Below are 21,429 nucleotides of genomic sequence, written 5' to 3'. Positions count from 1 at the left end.
TTAGACTTCAGCGCCTTAACAATCATGGCTACCAGGCGGGCTCATTTCATCTGTTGTCTGCCTCTCGTTAACTTTATAGCAAACAGGAATGCGTGTTTTGTTGCATCGGCTTTCAACAGTGTAGTGATGCGTGCGCGCATGTTAAAGTGAATGAATGGGACTTCGCAACACAGCTGTAAGGAGGAGAAGCTTGAACCCGTGATTAGGCTATGACCAATAAAAGGTGAGTAACGTTGGATGTTATTTTCAACTGTTACTTTTCACTGCTACTTTATTGTAGCAGTTACAAAAAATAACGGTTTGTCACACCTCTACTTTTTGGATTTTCTAACGTTTTTTTTTTAATACTTTAGGCAATTTATAGATCTTCAATTTCCGAGCCCTACCCATTAGTTACAATATTATTAAATAAATTTTATAATTTCTTTCCAGAATCCTGCATCACCCAGAAATCTGACGCAATCTTCACCCATTGCCCTAGATTCTGTAAGATTCACCTGTCTCATAGAGACAGGTGGTGTGAGAGGTACCGATGCCGGTGCTCCTTCGGAGCTCCTCTGTCGGTCTTTGGTAGGTGTATTGATTTGAGTTTTAATAGAATAAGGTCGCACTTTCGGTGGCCTTATCCTGGTTTCTTGTTTTGTGGAATTTTATTTCGTTGTGTGATTTTATTCTCGTTTAATGATTGGAGGAGTGTTAATTTGTGGCAATGTGAAGTTTGTTTATATGTAGTTGAGTGTATTTATTTCTGAGTTGTGTAGTTTCTTCTTATTAGTTTAATTATTGGTATGTGTGTGAGTGTCCAGGGAAAAATTTCGTAATTTTGAATGGCTGACACAGTGAGTTCAGTGTACGATGTGGATTGGAGCTTGGTTTCCCATGAGATCCAATCCTAGCTGGTGTTGCGTTAGGAGGTTTGCAACGCTGCATCGTGTATGAGTTCGCTTACTTATTTATCATTGTAACTGATTAATAAGTGTTTATGCGGGTGGAATTATGGTAGTTAACAGCAATGGCAGCATGATAGTTTATTTAGAAGGGCTTCACATGGGGCAATGTTGTTGTTACGCTGACCAGGGTCCATTCCCAGGTGACCTAGCTGCAGGTAGATGGGGGCGTTGTGGGAGCAGAGGTTGCAAGAACAGTCCTTAACTTGTGTGTGCTTTGAACGTAAGTGTGTTAGTTGCTGTGTATTGTGTTATTTTTGAGTATTGTTATTACTAGCTAAAGTTTAGTCAGGGTTGGTAAGTATGTCTTTAATTATTAGAATGTATTTTGGTCGTCGGTAGATAGTATCGGCTCTGTGTGGATCGTACTGTCCAAGTGTGTTTATTAGTGGATTTCCGTGTTGTTGTGTGGAGTTGTAGAAGTCTGTAGTTAGTGAGTGTACGTAATCCAGAATGTACGGGATTTTAGTTATCTCGTGTAGTTGTACTGTAGGTATGGTGTAGTCATTAACTGCTAAGTGTAATAGCCAGTTCTGTATTCTCTGTAGTCGTTTTATACTAGAGATAGGTAGAAAGCCAATGGCTGGATATGCGTATGTAAGGACGGGGCGTATAAATGTGGTGTATATGAGTTTGATGTTTTTCTGAGAGAGTGTACTTTTTCTGTGGATGAGTGGGTAGAGCATTAGGGTGTTTCGTTTGGCGCATTGTATTGTGTTCGTGATGTGTTCTTGCAGGTTGAGTCGTGAGTCTAGTGTGACCCCTAGGTATTTGTGGCTGCTGACTTGTTGTATGGCTTGGTTGTACAGTTGTAGTTGCTGTTGCGTTGTTTGCGTCGGCGAGTGTAGTGTACTACTTTAGTTTTTTGTAGGTTGACTTCAATTTTCCATTTGGTGAGCCAGGGTTCGAGTTCGTTTAGGTGTTGTTGTATTCGTTGGGTGGCAATGTCTGGGTTCCAACTTCTTGCCATAATGGCTGTGTCATCGGCAAAAATTGCTGTTAGTGTTTTATCTGTACGGGGGATATCGTTGATGTATTGGAGAAAGAGAATTGGTCCTAAAATACTACCTTGGGGGACGCCGGCGTGTATGTTTCTTGGTGTTGAGTTTTTATTGTTTATTGAGATGTAAAAGGTGCGGTTTAGTAGGTAATTGTGTATAAGTTTAGTGTAGGTGGGGTGCAAGTGTAGTCTGATTAGTTTGTAAATGAGGCTGGGGTGATGTACTCTGTCAAAGGCTTGTTTGTAGTCTAAATATACTGCTATTGTTCCTTGGTTGTGTTGAAAGCCTTGTGTAATGTGTTCTGTGACGCGTAGCAGTTGTTGTGTTGTAGAGTGTTTCTGTCGGAATCCGAATTGCTCGTGTATTAGGTTGTTGTATATTGTATTTCTGATGCGTGAGTAGATTAGTTTCTCGAATACTTTGGAGATGATGCTTAGTAGGCTGATTGGTCTGTAGTTGGCTGGGTTTTTGGGGTCTTTGTTTGGCTTGGGGAAGCATATAATTTTGGCTGTTTTCCATTGTTGTGGGAAGTATTTAAGATTGAGCATGGCATTGAAAATATGTGTTAAGAATTTTATCATGTCGGTGTTGAGGTGCTTGAGCAGGGGTGCGGGGATCTCGTCCTGTCCAGGGGCTTTTTTATCTGGTAGTTTCTTGATTATGTTTTTGATTTCAGTTGGTTTGAAGGGGGGACAGGTGAGTGGTTTGGAGTATGTAAAAAGTTGTTTATGATGTTGGTTACTATGTTATCGTGTTGAGGGTTCGTTCTATTGGTGTTGGGTTTGAAGTTTTCTTTTAAAGTGTCTGCTAATAGTTCAGATTTTTCAAGGTCGGAGATTGTTTTGGTGCCGTCTGGTTTAGTTAGTGGGGGGGGGGGTAGGTTGGTCAGATCTGGTGAATATTTTTGCAGTTTTCCAGAGGTTGTTTATATAATTATTATTATTATTATTATTATTATTATTATTATTATTATTATTATTATTATTATTATTAGTGGTTATTTCGGTGAGTTTTTTGTTCCAGGTATCGTTGATATGTTTATGTTTTTTAGTCTTAGCGTGTAGGCGGTTGTAGTGAATTTTATTTTGTAGTGTTCGTGTTCTTTGAAATGTGGTGCGGGCTCTGTTTTTCTCTTGTATTAATTGTGTTAGGTGTGGCGGTAACGTGTAGGGTTTGGTGTGCTGTGGGGTGTAGCTGGCTTTTGCTGCAGTAAGTAAGATGTTAGTGAATAAGGTGACTGCTGTGTCAATGTCGTCGGTAGTTGTGAGGGGGGGTACGGGGTTGAGTTCTAGGAGGTGTTCTAATTGAGAGGTGTAGGTGTCCCAGTTTATGTAGTTAGTGTTGATTACTTTGCGTGTATTACATAGGTATTTTTTGATGCCTAATTCAAGCAGTACTGGTCGGTGGTCTGAGTGTAATTGTTGTATAGTGTCTATTTTTGCATTGTAGGGGATGTTTTTGAGGAGTGCAATGTCATTGGTGTCTGAGTGGAGTATGCCATTGCGGGTCCAGTAGAATGTGGGTTCGAGTGGGGCAGTTATGAAGTAATTGTTATGTATACTGTGTTCCCGTAGTTTTATGCCGTGAGGGTTTATTGTTTTACTGTTCCAGTCTGTGTGTTTGCTGTTAAGGTCGCCAGCCAGTATAACATGTTCGTAATCTAAGAGTAAGTCGAAGTCTGTGGTGTGAAGGCGTTTGTCTGGGGGTAGGTAGGCTGATATTATTGTAATTCGTTGGTGTCTGTCGTCGAACTGTATCGCCGTGGCTTCTAGTGTGTGTGTGTGTGGTGGGGAGATAGATATGGTTGTGGGCAATGCGCCTTTTAATTTATTTATTTTATTTATTTATTGTCTTGTTTTATATGGCGGGACTCAGGCTTTGAAGCCTGCTATTCTGTCCGACCATACATACACCTACATGAAGAGTTAAACATACACTAAATTATCTACAGTTTAATATCTTAAGGTAGCAATTAAATGTTTTAATTAATCTAAAACTTAACTATGATCTAATCCTACTATGTTATAAGAAATCATTATTATTTATTAACCAGGTTTGACAGAGTTTCTTAAAGCGGAGGTGGTTTGACACGCTCCTAATTTCAGCAGGTAGGGAATTCCAAATTCGGCTGGCGGCGACTATAAATGATCTGCTGTAGCCAGTTGAGCGGTGAATGGGAATGCTTAGTACTGTGGTGGATGATGATCTGGTAGGAATACTAGAAGGTGATGCTAGGTAATGGAATTGTGTGGCAAGGTATTCAGGTGTGTTAAGGTTCAGTATACGATGTAACAGGGAAAGAGTGTGTAAATTTCGTCGCTCTCTTAAGCGTAGCCATGAAAGCCTACCAAATGCGGGAGAAATATGGCTAAACTTTGGTATATCTGAAATAAATCGAACGCATGCGTTATGTGCCTTTTGGAGCTTGATGGAAAGTGAGGCATTCAGGTTACTGTATACTACGTCACAGTAGTCGAATATTGGCATTACCATACTTCGGATAAGCAGTTTTCTTACATTTTGGGGGAGTAGATCTCTGAGTTTTATAAGGGAATGTAAGGAATAAAACACTCGCTGACATATACCTGTTACATGATCGTTCCAACTAAGGTTTTTATCCATTATCATCCCTAAGTTTTTAACTGTGTCTTTGAATTGTAACTGAGTGCCTCTTAATGTTACTGAGTGGGTATGGATGTCTGTAAGTCGTGCGTGGGTTTTTTGGGTAGCTAAAAGAATACACTGTGATTTTTGGGCATTGATTTTTAGTGCATGGTCATCGGTCCACCTACATATTCTTCCTAGGTCGTCGTTCATATTATTTATTGCAGTCGGTAAGTCACGAGGGTGTGCATGTGTATATATCTGTATGTCGTCTGCGTACACATGATATTGACAATGTTTAATTACTTGTGTTAGTCCTGAAATGAAGATCGAAAATAGGAGTGGCGCTAGCACTGACCCCTGTTGTATTCCAGTCTCTACAGATTGCCATGAAGAGAAATTTTCACCTGTAGATACACAATACAATTAAGGTGCCACCGCCATCTCCATCTCTGTCTGTTCGGTATGTAATGTATTGTGGAATAGAGAATCGTTTGTCTCTTGTATTAGTAGTATGTCTATGTCGTGTTCTGCGATGTATTGTTTGAGTTCGGTCTTCTTTGCAGGGTTATTCAGGCCGTTAGCGTTCCATGTAGTTATCCTGAGTGGTTGTCTAGCCATGGAGCTTGTTTATAATTGTGTTTGAGAGCTGTAAGAGTGTATTGAGAATGGACTGTATGGCTGTTACTGTGGTGGAGATTAGTATGTTCACGAGCGCTTGTGCTTCTTCTATAAAGTATCTGATGTCTTCAGGGGTGTTAAGGGGCAGTTTTAACTTTGTGAATTGGTTCGTGATAGTTGGTGCAGCTGAGTGGGCAGGTGTAGTTGTGGCGTTAGGTGTGCGTTTGGGGGCTGGGGAGGTGGTTAGTGCATTATTGTCTGTATGTGTGATGGTAGTAATGGTAGGAGGGTCGGTATGAGGAGGTTTGTCTTGTTTGCTACTGGTGTTAGGTTGGGACTTTGTTCGTTTGTCTCGTTTAGTGGGCTGGTTGAGTACTTTGCTGAAGTTTAGAGACGTGGTATTGGCCTGAGATGTGGTGTTGGATTGGCCGGGGAGTGCCGGGAAATCGTGTTCTGAAAGGTGCATGTTTTTCCAGTTTGTGTTAACAGGTTCTTCTGAGCAGGTATTGTCATCGGTTTCTAGTGCAGAGTATCTGTTTGAGGTGGAGATTGAGCATGTAGATGAGGTAGAGTTCCTTCTTGGTTTAGTGTTAGTGTCCTGGGAGACTGTTTCTGATTTTTCAATATTCTGCGGTTTGGCAGGGAATCGTTTGTTAACATACTTGATGTATTCAGGGCACTGTCTGTGTGAGGTAGGGTGGCCCTGTCCCCCGCAGTTGGCGCACAATAATTCTTCTGGTTTGCTTATTGTGCAGTCCTTAGGTTTGTGGGGGCCGGCGCACTTCACGCATTTCGGGGTCATTTGACACCCTGTTCGTGAGTGGCCAAACCCCTGACAATTGTAGCATTGTACGACCCTATTGGCCTCTGTAGGGGGGAGCCTTTCTGCGGTGCGTATGGGTATTTTCATTATGTGTGACAAGTTTGGTAGGTCAGCGTTGTCTTGAGTGTCTGGGTAAGTGACAATGAATAGTGGCATGTACACTTTCTTTGGTTTGCCCTCGCTTTGGGGGATTATCTTGTGCATTTGTGCAACGTGCGTGGGTGTGAAGCCCTTATCCTTGAGATCTTCAATGATCTCTTCAGGGGTCATATCTATGGGTAATCCCCTAATGACTCTTTGCTTGTGAGCGATGCGTTTTTTGGTGGCATAGGTAAAGTAATTTATATTGTGTGCATCTAGAGCAGCTGTGAGCTTGCTATGGTCTTCTAGTGTTTTTAGTACTACGTGAGCACCTTCTCTAGTGGGTGAAATTTCATAGTTTTGGTTGGTGACATTTTTCTGGATGAAGGAACTTAGGTCCCTCCACCTTTTATCGGATCTGATTTGTATTGGCGGGATTTTTCCTGCTGGGGCTTGATTGCCGCATTTAGCCATGTTGTGTGATCTTTTAACAGTAAGGTGTAAATTGAGTTAGACTGTGATACAGCAACGGCAGCGCCGCCGCGCCTCGGGTGGCCCTAAGCCACGAGCTGGGCGCTGTGTCGGGCCAGGTATCGTTTTTAGAAGTGGTGTCCCCACGACAAGGCCCGAAACAGCGCGCCGCGTGGGTGATAGAACTTGAGAAGTTGATTGATTTCCTCGGAGCCTGGAGCGAGGTGGATTCTCCCGTGACAATACGGGAAGCGCAGTCTCTGCCAACAATGCTGAAGTTGTTGGTGCTGGTAGCGGGTCTTGCAGGGGCAACGGTTAGAAGGACTGGTTCCAAAAGCCAAATTGCATGTAAAAGAAGAGGCAAGCGACCTCTCAGGGTCTAGTCTCCTCACCCAGTGACCCAGCAGTGCGGGCGAACACTCAGGTTCTAATGCGGGGCTTCCAGGCAGCAAAAGGAAGTGAGAATATCATGAAAGTTTGCACGGTCCAGAAACACGTCTGTCCTGCTCACGGTTCATGCATAGAATGAATCTTCACCCATTGCCATTTCACTCGATGTTTATATACAAGTTAGTCTTCACTTATTAAGGATTATCAACAAGACATGAACCCATCACCTAGGAACAGAAATAGAAAATTAATAATTTAAGTCATTTTAGATAAGTTCCGAAATAATAGAAGATCTCCTCGGAATAAGGATTTAATCAACGAATTTTTAAAAAGTGAGTTTTCAGTAAAAATAGGGTGCATCATTACGCCTCTGCTGTGGTGCCATCTTGTATCTTACGTTTGAACTTCCACCAGCTGGTTTACCCCCAGCAGAACTTTGACCTCCGTGATGATGATGCTTGTTGTTTAAAGGAGCCTAATATCTAGGTCACCGGGTGAGTTGGTCGTGTAGTTAGAGGCGCATGGCCCCTAATGGTACGAAATGAGACGAAATGCAATGAAATTTAAAAGTCCAAAATTCATCCACTGACTAGAATTCAAAACGTGATAATGAAGAATGAAAGGATAAATATGAATTTAAAAGAATAAGTGGGTCCAACTCAAAATACTGAAAGTTAAAAGCAATAACAAAATCGATCCACTGGCTAGCATTAAAAAACGACTGTGAACAATGGTTATGAACTTAAACCAATCGGTAGATCCGACCCGCAATGCGTCACCTTTCCAGAAACAATATCGAAATTAGTATTGCTGACCAAGGGGCTGCTTACAAAGCACAACTCAATCTATGATTCTTGTTGTCCAAAGGGGTCTAAAATCCAGGTCAACGGCCCCTCATAATGGTACTTATCGCTAGCAAAGTAGAGCCATGGTATTTATCAAGTTGCGGTACTAATCAAGAGTAGCGTAGACTCACGGTGTTCCAAACGTTATGGTAGTAATCGCAAGTATTGTACGTCGCACAGGTAACGCAGACCTATGGTGTTTCTCACATAATGGCACCATTCGTAGCCAACGCAAACCCATGGTGTTCCTCATATAGGTGTTCTAATCATAGGGACTCGCACTATCCCGTAGTGTTCCTCACATAGTGAGTACTAATCATAGGCAAGGCAGGACCATGGTGTTCCTCACCTAATGGCGCCACTCGTAGGCAACCCAAACCCATGGTGTTCCTCACCTAGTTGTACTAATCACGGGCGTCGGTATTCCCGTGATGTACCTCATATAGTGGATACTAATCACAGGCAACGCAGATCCACAGTGTCGCTCAAATAGTGGTACTAATCACGGGTACTGTAAACCCATAGTGACCCATCCACTATTGCTACTAATCACAAACCTATTGTGTACCTGACATGGTGGTACTGCTCGCAAGTAAAAGCGAGCCATGGTTTTCCCCGCGTGATGGTGCTAATAACAAGTAGTTTCATGGTTCTAATACAATCATCCCTTGGTCGCCCCTTTTAGTCGCCTCTTACGACAGGCGTGGGATACCGTGGGTGTATTCTTCATCTGCTTACCCCACCCACAGGGGATATGACGGACAGTGCTTGTTTTGATTTATCATCAGGTTTAAAAAATCATTTAGAAATTTGAATTTTGAAATATTTTCTTGATATTTTATTCTTGATGTTTGTATTATTACACTAATATTATTTGCTATCATTTGTGTTCCAAGTGCATAGTCAGGATTTCTCTTCTGTTTTATACAAACGTTAGACGTACTTGAAGATTATTTTCGATTGCATCACTTCCAATCCATACATTATTTTTAAAACCGTAAGTTATAACAATAAAGTATTGTTTTTAATAGATGAAGTCATGTGTACACTTGCATATACATTGGTTCAAGTACTCTATACCATGAAATGGTGGTGGAATGGGAAGGGGGCTTGATTAGCTGTTAGCTTCCCATCCAGAAGGCCGAGGTTCGAATCCCGATCGATCTTGGGTTGAGATTTTCATCTCAAAGATCACGTGGCGTCAGGAAGGGAAAACCCCGGGGCAGAACCAAAATGAGCCTGGGAGGGTCCGGCGACCTCAGAAATAACTAGGATAAGCTGAAGAAAGTTTAAAGTTTAGTGTATACCATGAAATAGATCCCGCAAATATTTTTCCTCTCTACTAGTTTTGTTTGTTACATCCTTATTCGGGGGAGATCTTCAATTGGAGCTCTACGAATGAAGAGTTGTCTGAAACATTCTTATCTATTCTGCCCGGCTCCATGGCTAAATGGTTAGTGTACTGGCCTTTGGTCACAGGGGTCCCGGGTTCGATTCCCTGTAGGGCCGGGAATTTTAACCATCATTGATTAATTTCACTGGCACGGAGGATGGGTGTATGTGTTGTTTTCATCATCATTTCATCGTCATCACGACGCGCAGGTCACCTACGGGAGTCAAATCAAAAAACCTGCACCTGGCGAGCCAAACATGTCCTCGGACACTCCCGGTACTAAAAGCCATACATCATTTCATTTTTCTCTATTCTGCAAGCTATGCTCCAGGCAGGTTATCAAGTCTAAGGAAACAACTGTTCCGGCAAAAATGTTTTCCTTTCATTCTATACTCGATCTATACTCCTGTAAAAAAGTATCATGGAATTTTTAACTTCAATGCATTTGAAAAAACACTATTAACTATGAAAACGATAAATACTTTTTCCCACACGTACTGTAACTAAAGGAGCAAAGTCTATTTTTCGGTACTTTATGGAATAATAATAATAATAATAATAATAATAATAATAATAATAATAATAATAAGTAAACTCGTGTCCCATTGGAGGTGAGCTGCGTGTACCATTTCAACCACATACCAGCCCTCCTGCCAGTTTTAAATTTCTGGCAGTACCGGGAATCGAACCCAGGCCCCGGAGGACGGCAGCTAATAACACTAACCGTTACGCTACGGAGGCGGACAATAATAATAATAATAATAATAATAATAATAATAATAATAATAATAATAATAATAATAATCGTATGGCCTCATCTACCGTGTGTAGACATCATTTCGATTTGATGGCATCTGGCTGTCTGCTCGTCAATTTCTTGGGCGTCTATGGCTGAGATTTAATGAATTTTGTCGGGTAAACACCAAATGTGTCACCAGAGACCTTCTACATGCCGACACTGTTCGACTTGGAGTGTCGAATGGACTTTTTCCTGCCCTTCAAAAATCCGACTACCTCTGTCGGGTTTGAACCCGCTATCTTGGGATCCGGGTGCCGACACTCTTCCACTGATCCACAGAGGCATCTTTGATAGAACAGGGCTAGGATTTAAATGTAAATAATTGTTTCTCTTGTAGTCATGTTGTTAGCGTATGGAGTTGTTCGGCTGGTGTTAGCCAGGTGCAAGTCTTTCTATCTGATGGCCGTGGGCGAGAGGGTGAAACCCTGTATGGGCACATAGCCTACTCCTGCCGAATGTATATACATTTTATTTTATTTTTACAGTTTGCTTTACGTCGCACCAACACACATAGGTCTTACGGGACGATGGAATAGGAAGGGGATAGAAGTGGAAAGGAAGCGACCGTGGCTTTAATTAAGGTACAGTCCCAGCATTTGCCTGATATGAAAATTGGAAACCACGTAAAACCATCTTCAGTGCTGCCGACAGTAGGGTTCGAACCCTCTATGCAAGCTTACAGCTAAGTGACCCAAACCACGCAGACACTTGATCGGTTCTGTCAAATATCGACAAGGGGTCTGCTCTAGGCTCCGACGGATGAATCACCGTCAACAGCGTCATATGTTCTCACTCAACCCGAACACAGTTGAAAGGTTTGAAATGTAATCCAGGCTTTTAACATGCAATCTTGTGATTAGAAATTGTATGCCACCATCTCTCCTACCCTGCCGTCCAACATTCTAATAGAGAAAATTGTTTCCACCGATGGGACTCGAACCGGCTAACCACGGTGTCAGACCACATAGACTTGACACCTGATGGGTTACAAAGATAGTCGTGTATTCTTAACTTATCTTTATCAGTTATGTTATTTGTAATACAAATTACAAAAAGTAATTGTGCATATTTTTACATACAGTATTTCTCGGTTTAGCACATATTCATATGCAGAAAAAATATTATTCCATATTTAGAAGTTTCAATGCAATATTCATAGACATTTGTTTTCTTCTGCATTTCATTTTCAGTGACAAAATCTATAGCAATGCTGATAGAATTTATAGCCATATACAAAAATAGTTTCTGAAGGTGAAATCTTTGAGAAGACAAAGAGATGTAAAAGTGGCTGTGACTTGAATAGTTGCAAACAACATCCCGTTGAGCCAGCAATAGAAGGCCACTAGCACTACAATCGCACTTAACTGCGAAGCATCAACCATACCTGTCAGTCGGTCCTCCGCTCTTGTCCCGGGAGGTTGCTAGCTTCTAATTGCCTACAGAAGCTACAGCAGATCTATAATAGTTGTCAAATTAAAAATTATGATGGTGAAGTTAAAGATTTTGCAACAGGTGCGGCAGTGTTATCCTGCAATACATGTCAAAGTAAGTCATAGATAATTTTATTATTAATTAGCACTTCTCTACAGCTAAGCACTAAGCTGGCAAGAAAAGAAATATCATACACATAACTCTTGCATTCCAATCGACTGGTACCAACAAATAAGTTGAATTCAACACTGACCTTTGTTGTGGTTTCATCGTATCAGATATGCCTCTTTTGAAAGTCAAGGGTCCAGCATTCCAACAGTTTCTAGAGAAATATACAGCCCACTGCGTTCCGGATCAGTCATCCTTCCGGAAAAAGTACAGTAATGGTCACAAATACCACATCTACAACCGTTTGCTGCACGCTGGAAAAATTTTATTTGATTCGGACACGGACTTTTTTAAATACACCTAGCTTCACGTTGCATCGTCACAGATAGGCTATATCTTATGACGACGATGGGATAGGAAATGGCTAGTAGTGGGAAGGAACCGACCGTGGCCTTAATTAAGGTACAGCTCCTGGTGCGAAAATGAAAAACCACGGAAAATCATCTTCAGGGCTACCAACAGCGGGGTTCGAATCCACTATCTCCCGATTGCAGACTCACAGCTGCGCGACCCTAAACCGCACGGACAATTCGCTTGGTGGATACGAAAATGAATAATAATAATAATAATAATAATAATAATAATAATAATAATAATAATAATAATAATAATAATAATCGTATGACCCCCAGCTACCGTGTGTAATCATTTTATTTTGACGCCATCTGGCTGTGTGCTCCTCAATTTGGACTTCTGTTTTACTAGCATATGGCAAAGTAAACCGAATATCTCCTGGTAATGTGACACCAGATATCTTGTACGAGCTGAGAGTGTACGTTGTGGAGTGTCGAATGGACTATCTTCCGCCCTTCAAAAATCTGTCGGGTCTGAACCCACGATCTTGAGAATCGGAAGCCGACACTTTACCACTGATCCACTGAGGGAAGTGGTGGTGGTGGAGGTGATTATTGTTTTAAGAGAGAGTTCAACGAGGCAACCATCCTCTGTATAACAATAAACAGAGGGAACAAGTGGAAGGTATCCGACACTTCGAAAAACGAAGATATCGGACAAAGAAAGACAAGGGCCACGAAGGGCGTGAAAATGAAAGACTCCCTAGCCCTCGGTGCGTAATACCGTCAGGGTCGGAAAATAACAAGAGTTGATCACGGGAGGTTGGATAGGATAAATGAAAGTGAAGAGCGAAAATAATGCCAGGGCTCAGCCAAGGGCCCCGTGGTCGCCAATCCACGCTCCCAAATTAAGATCCCCTGGCTCGACTAACTAATTAATGAAAACTGCAGTCACAAATCTATGGTGAAGATTTTTTTTTTCAAAAATTATACAGTTAACACGTTCTGCGATGCTTTTCATCGTATTGCTGAAACAAACAGTTAGTTCCCTAAGATGAATCATGAAACTTTCCATTGGAAAGAAAAACCCAGATATTGAAACTAAGTTCTCTATATGGTTACATAAATCTGAAGAATTTGTAGGCATACTTTCGTTACTCACTTTTACCTTCTGCATACCACATCTCGAAAGGAACATCTCGATAAAGTCGTGTAGTCATTGCAAAGATTTTAAAGAAGTGGGTTTATCTTCCCCTTCCTTTGTTCTGTCTATTCTTGCTCTTACCACAGCCCTTTTGTAATATTCTGACTGTAAGTCTAGGTGAAGTGTGGCTTTCCGTTCATTACTCCTCATCTTGACTGAAAAGATACATTTCACAGACAGTAAACTGTACTTACAGATGCGATACATCCATGAGTTGTTAAAAGCTTAAATGATGCCGTTAACTTGTGCTGTTCCGGGATTAAACATACGTCGCAACGTATCCGATACGAGTGCAAAGGGTTAAAAACAATTCAAGGACTCCAAAATATCAATCTCAGATTACTTACTGTACCTGAAAGTAAGTTACCTAGTCTCATTAAAATGAAAGTAGAGGATGCGCTATTTAAAGCCAAGCTTTGGGTAATTTTGTAAAGTTAGTGTGATAATAAGTGGTACCGGTAAATCAAATGTTCAACTACCGTAGAATCCGATGGAACTCATGACAAAATAGTGAATTTTAAATAAGTGCTTAACGCCTCATGTGATTTATAATGTAGCTTCAGCCAGTATAAATCACTCTGTGGCATACTGCTTCAGTAGCAGACTGAATTAAGAACCGGAGGAAAAATGAGAGCAAAATTAAAAGGTAATGTTAATTACCATGTCCGACTCGTTGGCTGAATGGTCAGCGTACTGGCCTTCGGTTCAGAGGGTACCGGGCTCGATTCCCGGCCAGGTCGGGAATTTGGTTAATTCTAATGGCTCGGGGGCTGGGTGTTTGTGCTGTCCCTAACATCCCTGCAACTCGCACACCAAACATAACACTATCCTCCACCACAATAACACGCAGTTACCTACATATGGCAGATGCTGCCCACCCTCATCGGAGGGTCTGCCTTACAAGGGCTGCACCAGGCTAGAAATAGCCACACGAAATAAAAAATAAAAACATTAATTAATTCAGTAATTTGAGCCACTTTTGTTGATCCTACAAAGTAAAAAAGAGGAGTTTTGATGGTTAAAGCTATATTTTTGCAATCTGCGCCTCTTTTAGTTATTAGCTAGAATGAGGGAACAGCTCGTATTCAGGATTAAGTCTGGACTCAGGCTTGACGTTCCCGACATTGTAGTACCGGTACTTTAACAGCGTGTGGAACGAAGTTGCCATTGAATACATGCAATGCCTGGAGTGTTCGAACATGTCCGACAGTCAATGAGGTGTATCCAGCCGCATGGTGGACGTTTTAAGCCCTTCTTATATTAGAGTGCAGTATCCTTGCTGGTATGCCAACATGGCAACAGCTACTCGACGTGGATTTTGCCAGCTATTACCAATACTTTCCGTACAGAGATGGACATTCTGTGACTCGTAATTAATCATCAATAATCAGCATTTAGGGCTGTCTTCCAGGTGGCAGATTAACCTACCAATTGATTACCTAGTTGTTTCCAAAGAACTTGAAAATTTACCGAACATTTCCCTTGATATAATTTATTTCAATCCCTTACCTCCGTCTAATAAATGAATATTTGCCCCAATGTGTCCTCTTGAATTCCGACTTTATCTTCATATCATGATCTTTCCTACTTTTAAATGATCCGCACAATGTCATTCCACACTTTCTTTCCACTCGCAACTCGAAACATACCACATAGTTCGAGAATCTCGTCTCCTTACTCCCAAGTCTTCCCAGTCCAAAGTTTGATACGTTTTTGTAACACTGCTCCTTTGTCGGCCGGCCCCGTGGTGTAGGGGTAGCCTCTTGCCCGGAGGCCCCGGGCTCGATTCCCGGCCAGGTCAGGGATTTTTCTCTCGATCTGAGGACTGGTTCGAGAGCCACTCAGCGTACGTGATTAGAACTGAGGAGCTATCTGACGGTGAGATGGCGGCCCCGATCTCGATAGCCCAGAATAACAGCCGAGAGAATGCGTCGTGCTGACCACACGACCCCTCGCAATCTGCAGGCCTTCGGGCTGAGCAGCGGTCGCTGGGAAGCCCAAGGCCCTTTCAAGGGCGGTAAGTGCCGTGGGGTTTGGTTTGGTTTGGCTCCTTTGTCGGAAATCACCCAGAAGAAATCATCCTGCTTTCCTTTGAATCTTTTGCAGTTCTCATATCAAACAGTCCTGGCGAGGATTCCATATACTGGAACCATACTCTAAGTAGGGTCTTTTCAGAGATTTACACACCCTATCCTTTACAGCCTTACTACAATCCCTAAATACTCTCATAACCATGTGAAGAGGTTTGTAACCTTTCTTAACAACCTCGTTAATATGATTAACCCAATGAAGATCATGTCTTACATTAACTCCTAACTGTAGGGCATATGTTCGTAGGGACTTTGTGTTGTTCATGGCTGTGTTAACCAGCCCACCCCCCCCGAGTACTTCCCACATGTTTGGGATCACCCTGTACGTACATATTTTGAACATGTATAGTACATATAAATCTCCACACAATACAATGATTTCTAATGTTATATTTTCAGGATGTATCCAGGTTCGTTTCTCCGTATCAGCACTCCGAAGACCCCGCGGAGGAATTTGCTACCTTACTCCACGATGTGGGCTTTACTAGCGTCGACTGCAAGATCCGGGAGAGCTGTCACGAATTCGACTCTATAGATAATCTCACCGGTAGGTGCGTTCCGTTATCTTCAAGTTTCTTGTATTTTCAGGAGTATCTTGTCAGAGTTGCTAACCTACACACACCTATATTGTCTGCGGAACACTCATTTTTAGATATATACATTTTCTACACCCAAGTGAATTTCTAATTATGGATGACTATTGATATATTATTGATGTGTCTATATACTAAGTGTGCCTTCGCTGGCGATACCTAGCATTTAAAGTGCGCTGTGGGTTCTAATATAGGCTAGAGCAATTTTGTTACTTTCATTGATCTGTCTGTCTTTAGTCTTTTTTGCTAGTTGCTTTACGTCGCTCCGACACAGATAGGTCTTATGGCGACAATGGGACAGGGAGGGGCTAGGAGTGGGAAGGAAGTGGCCGTGGCCTTAATTAAGGTACAGCCCCAGCATTTGCCTGGCGTGAAAATGGAAAACTACGGAAAACCATTTTCAGGGCTGCCGACAGTGGGGTTCGAACCTACTATCTCCCGAATACTGGATACTGGCCGCACTTAAGCGACTACAGCTATCGAGCTCGGTGTCTTTAGTCTTATCCTTGGCTTTGACAATATGAAAGAGACTGATCTATGGTCGATGCTATTAATGGCATTCCTTATGCAGCCAGTCCCTGTTATGAATGGTGTGAAAATGTTGCTCATAGGCGTCGGTTGGTGCATGCATTTCAGTGGGCTTGGCAGATTGAAGTGTAATAGCAACTTCTGGCTCAACGAGGAAAGCAACGGAAAACAAACTCACTCCTCATTTCCCTAGTACGCCTGTTCAGAGATGCCTAAGCTATCTATGACAGCTGATGGTTGAGCTGTTGAAGATTCAACCGGCCTTCCATCCATCCATACATATATATATATATATATATATGTATATATATATATATATATACTAAGTTATCATATCAAACAACAGTTGTATTTATTTACAATGTACATATGACCTCAGATAATATAAAATGAAAAATCACACTAGAATCCTACTCTAATAGGGGTATTACTAGAAACTTATATGCCGCCTCCATTACGTCCTTACTTAAATCTCTCATAACCATGAAGAGATCTACAACCTCTGGCGCCCATCATTAGATCAACAACTTTCCATTTTTGTATTCTATGAAAGTCTATTTTTAAAATTTATGTACACCTGATTCAAACTAGTTAGGGATATATATATTTTACCATCATCTATTTTACAGTTCTTCTCTTAGTTTTACTTTCAATCTTTAATTTTCCTCGTTCCTTTCATTTTCCGTTAGTTTTATTGTTAATTGTTGTTTCCCTACAGTTATCTTGTTAGTTTTTAATTTTCTTCGATACGTTTGTCATTAGTTGATTTTTCTTATTATTTTTTTTAGTTTCCATTATGCTAATTTATTGTAAATATATTTCTCACTGGGTACTCTGTAATTCGGCTTTTCTCTGTTTTTGAATTCCCAAATACCGGTAAATAAATAAGTACAAAAATAAATAAATGTTAACGACTTTATTTTCAGTTCTTTCTTTATATTTTCATTTTATTTTATTTTCTTCCAAATCAATTTTCGTAAGTTTTTTTGCAAAAAAAATCTTCATATTGTATCAGATTCCACTTATGATCCAATAACTTTTAATAACTTTATAACAAATACGTCACGTAGGACACTATAGGATTAATTCGTCTATTAGGAAAACCCCGGCCACTCCATGTGTGATTTGTGCTGGACAAAGTGGAGGTGCGACAGGTTTTTCTCCGGGTACTCCGGTTTTCCCTGCCATCATTCATTCCAGCAATAATCTCCAGTATCATTTCACTTCCCTCTTTCAGTCATTAATCATTGCCCCAGAGGAGTGCGACAGGCTTCAGGAGCCGGAACAATTCCTATCCTCGCCGCTAGATGGAGCTTCATTCGTTCCATCCCTGACTCGGTCGAAGGACTAGAAACAGGCTGTGGATTTTAATTTTCATTGGAAGAAAACACACTTGTTGACCACAAAAGGAAATAACAAAATACTATAGTAGGTTTATTTGTAACTGGGGAAGCAGTCGTATACCGGAGAGAGTCTTGGACGAGACTGTACTGGAAGTTGGCAGTGCCCTGAGTGGTAATAGTAATTAGTAATTGCGTTATGTTAAACGGGCTCGCAAGTGCTAGCAAGTCTCAGTCAAGAGTACTCGCCAGGCTAAGATCAATATTTACCAGCCTGCCATCTCTCAGTGTAATGAAACTCACTCGCACTTGAAGATCTTCTCTAACCTATTACATTAGCCGTTTTACCACTATCCGTAATCGACTATTAACATCAACGTATAGGACATATATTACTTTGAAGTCAGTTCATTTCTAACATCATGCACCATGTTCGGAAGTGCGCACCGTTTGTCAGTAACACGTGAATGGTCGACAGAGTACCGAAATATATTTTGTGTACATAGAAGTGTCTTCACAGGGTATAAACTTCAAGGTTTTGATCCATATTGAATTGTGATTACAATAATAACTAAACTTATGTCGTAATGGTTCACCTTTTCAATACTATATTATACAATGTTTATTTTACATTTTTAATCTAGGAACTAGTTTCGGCCTTGGTTGGCCATCATCAGACATAACACTGTACAAAACTGTACAAACACACCTAATGACTAAAACCAATGTACAGACATACACAAATGACATTAAAAGGTTTTTTTTTTTTTTTTTTGCTAGTTGCTTTACGTCGCACCGACACAGATAGGTCTTATGGCGACGATGGGACAGGAGAGGGCTAGGAGTGGGAAGGAAGCGGCCGTGGCCTTAATTAAGGTACAGCCCCAGCATTTGCCTGGTGTGAAAATGGGAAACCACGGAAAACCATTTTTAGGGCTGCCGACAGTGGGGTTCGAACCTACTATCTCCCGAATACTGGACACTGGCCGCACTTAAGCGACTGCAGCTATCGAGCTCGGTTTAAAAGGTATTAAAAGCACCTGTGCACAACACGTAAAATATATGATGAAATTAAATTAAGGCTCTAAAATCCTTAGATCCGTTGCATCATTTAAATTCATTAGTACTTCCGGTTAAAATATCTTGGAAAACGCTGAAAAGTTCCTCTGTTGGAAACTGTCAATGGTTGACTCAAGGACGGTACGTGGAGATGTGATTAAATAGCTGGCACCTTTTTAGATTGCAGCCGGTAGAGATTCGCAATTCAATGCGATGTCCATGAAGTTAACCTAAATATGGCGACGATGGGATAGGAAAGGGTTAGAAGTGGGAAGGAAGTGGCCGTGACCTGGTGCCTGGTGTGAAAATGGAAAACCCACGGAATGTCCCGGAAAATATTTTAATAGAATTGACCCATATTAATGAACATCACAGAAGATGCTGGAAAGGGCCTCATCTGAAGAAATTAAAAACTGAGGATCCAAAAGTCCTGACTCTACCTGAATCAGAAATCACCAGCAGAACTGAACTCGCGAAGATTCGTCTGGACGGTTTAAGGCAGACACAACAGTCAATTTGTAAGGACACAAATGCAGGTCCCTTTCTGATAATCTTTCGACAACACGAAGATCTCTTAATTCCCACTTTGCACAGATAAACGGCGCTGAGATTTCGTCGGACATCGTTTCAGGCTTTCCTTCACTCGAGCAATATTTTCTGATGTTCGAACTCTTTTCGGATAGTTAGAGTTTTTATTCGCTACAGAATCCCTTTCACGCCAATTTGCCACAAAGTTTTGCATTGCACACTTTGCTGGAGGTTTTACCAAACCATCACCATTTTGTATTGTATTCTACTTGTTATTGAACTCGTCTGCTACTCTCACTCACTCATACGTAATGCGTAGACCTGTGATTTTAGGCTCTAAAAATGTAGTTTAAGGCACCTAAAATAGGATTTTAAAACAAGTAAATAGGCTTTTAAATGAGAAAATAGGCACTTAAAATATGCTTTAAAAATGTGTAATAGAGAGAAAATAGACTTTAAAATATTACAATATAATTAAACTGTAACGTTATCTCTCTTTTACTTCAAGAAACTTGGTCTACTTATTCTTAACAGATATAACAGCAAAATATCTAATATGGACCAACTAAAATGCGGAGAAGAACATTTAGAATTCGTATCCAACTTCAAATACCTGGGTTTCGTATTACAAACTACTGGAACTGCTAAGTAAGTCTACTTTTTCCCCATCCATTGCTTTTTCCCTTTTCAGCACTGAATAATCTAGATTCTTCTGCAGTAGACTAGCCCACTTCTCCATATTTTATCCCCTACCTATTGAACACTGAAGTTTATAAATACTTCAGTCATGTTAAACTTACGATTTTCATTAGTTGAGTTGAAAATTTTGCTTCCATTATAGGCATTTAGGCACTACAATATTAAAATAGGCTCTAACGGTCCAAATCATTTTAGGGCACTATAAAATTCTGTAAATCTAAGAGATTTAACATGAATTGTCAACATATTTAAACATCTCATGTTATTTCTTAAGGAACAAAATAAGCATTTGTCTTAAAATCCCTGGTCTAGTAATGAAATGAAATGGCGTATGGCTTTTAGTGCCGGGAGTGTCCGAAGACATGTTCGGCTCGCCAGGTGCAGGTCTTTCGAGTTGACTCCCGTAGGCGACCTGCGCGTCGTGATGAGGATGGAATGATGATGAAGACAACACATACACCCAGCCCCCGTGCCATTGGAATTAACCAATTAAGGTTAAAATCCCCGACCCGGCCGGGAATCGAACCCGGGACCCTCTGAACCGAAGGCCAGTACGCTGACCGTTCAGCCAACGAGTCGGACCCTGGTCTAGTAATGAGACAGCGACATACTCGGGAGATGCGCACGCGCAGACACGTGGCAGCAACCGATTGGTGCTTCGAAATCGCGGTTTCCAGCATTTCCTGTGACAGCAGTTCTTTTGATCATTAACGAGGATCAATTCTCCGTTAGTCTCATAAATATTTTCCGAACCAGTCTCATTTTTCCCATCCGTTATTAATCTAATTATCATTAGACAGCCCTGTGATGACGGGGTAGCGTGCCTGTCTCTTATCCCAAGGCCCTGGGTTCGTTTTAGGTCAGTTCAAGGATTTTAATTCTGAACTGAGGAGTACAACTGTATTCACTTGATACTCAAGCTCTTAGTTACAGGAAGAAAGCGCACAGTGAGAAGATGACGCTACTGACCTCGTATACATAGACGAACACTGGTTGTCACGGTTACAGTAGTGTCGGGGAAATGATGACTTAATTCCAGATAGACCTCCCATCCATGTTAAAAAGACTTAGCGAAATGACCGACGGGTACATACAGTAAAACTTGCTCAAAGCGGAAGCACAAGGGACCGAAAGATTTCTCCGAATTAGACAAGTTTCCCCATTAACAACACAGCGTATTTTTCTTAAAACACCAATCACCACCACCGTTACACAAAACATGAAATAGTATAGAGAATTTTAAATATTATTTTGAGCTTACGCATGACGCTCAGCTATTCAGATGGATGTACGTAGTACTGTAGTATATTGATTTATTATTATTATTATTATTATTATTATTATTATTATTATTATTATTATTATTATTATTACCTTTGCTGACAGGACCTAGTGTTTACAGTGCACTATGTCTTCTGGTATGGGCTAGAGCAATTTTGTTACTTTCATTGATCTGTTTCTATCTTATCCTTGGCTTTGACGATATGAAAGTGACTGAGGTATGAGCGATGCTAGTAATGC

At 41.1% G+C, this 21,429-nt stretch overlaps 1 protein-coding gene across 2 annotated transcripts in view; it reads left to right on the top strand.

Annotated features, from left to right (window-relative positions):
• Window positions 1-21,429, top strand: part of jhamt (juvenile hormone acid methyltransferase) — a 79,965-nt gene that overhangs the window by 47,713 nt on the left and 10,823 nt on the right. The window contains exon 5 of one of the 2 annotated variants that reach the window (XM_067154140.2): window positions 15,561-15,708. In XM_067154140.2, the coding sequence (XP_067010241.2) occupies window positions 15,561-15,708 (148 nt within the window). Of the gene's footprint in view, window positions 1-15,560; window positions 15,713-21,429 lie in introns of both variants that reach the window. The other variant, XM_067154141.2, reaches the window with a different exon arrangement.

This window comes from Anabrus simplex, chromosome 9 (assembly GCF_040414725.1).
Source record: "Anabrus simplex isolate iqAnaSimp1 chromosome 9, ASM4041472v1, whole genome shotgun sequence".
In the NCBI taxonomy this organism is placed as follows: domain Eukaryota; kingdom Metazoa; phylum Arthropoda; class Insecta; order Orthoptera; family Tettigoniidae; genus Anabrus; species Anabrus simplex.
This window is presented reverse-complemented; position numbering and strand designations above follow the sequence as displayed.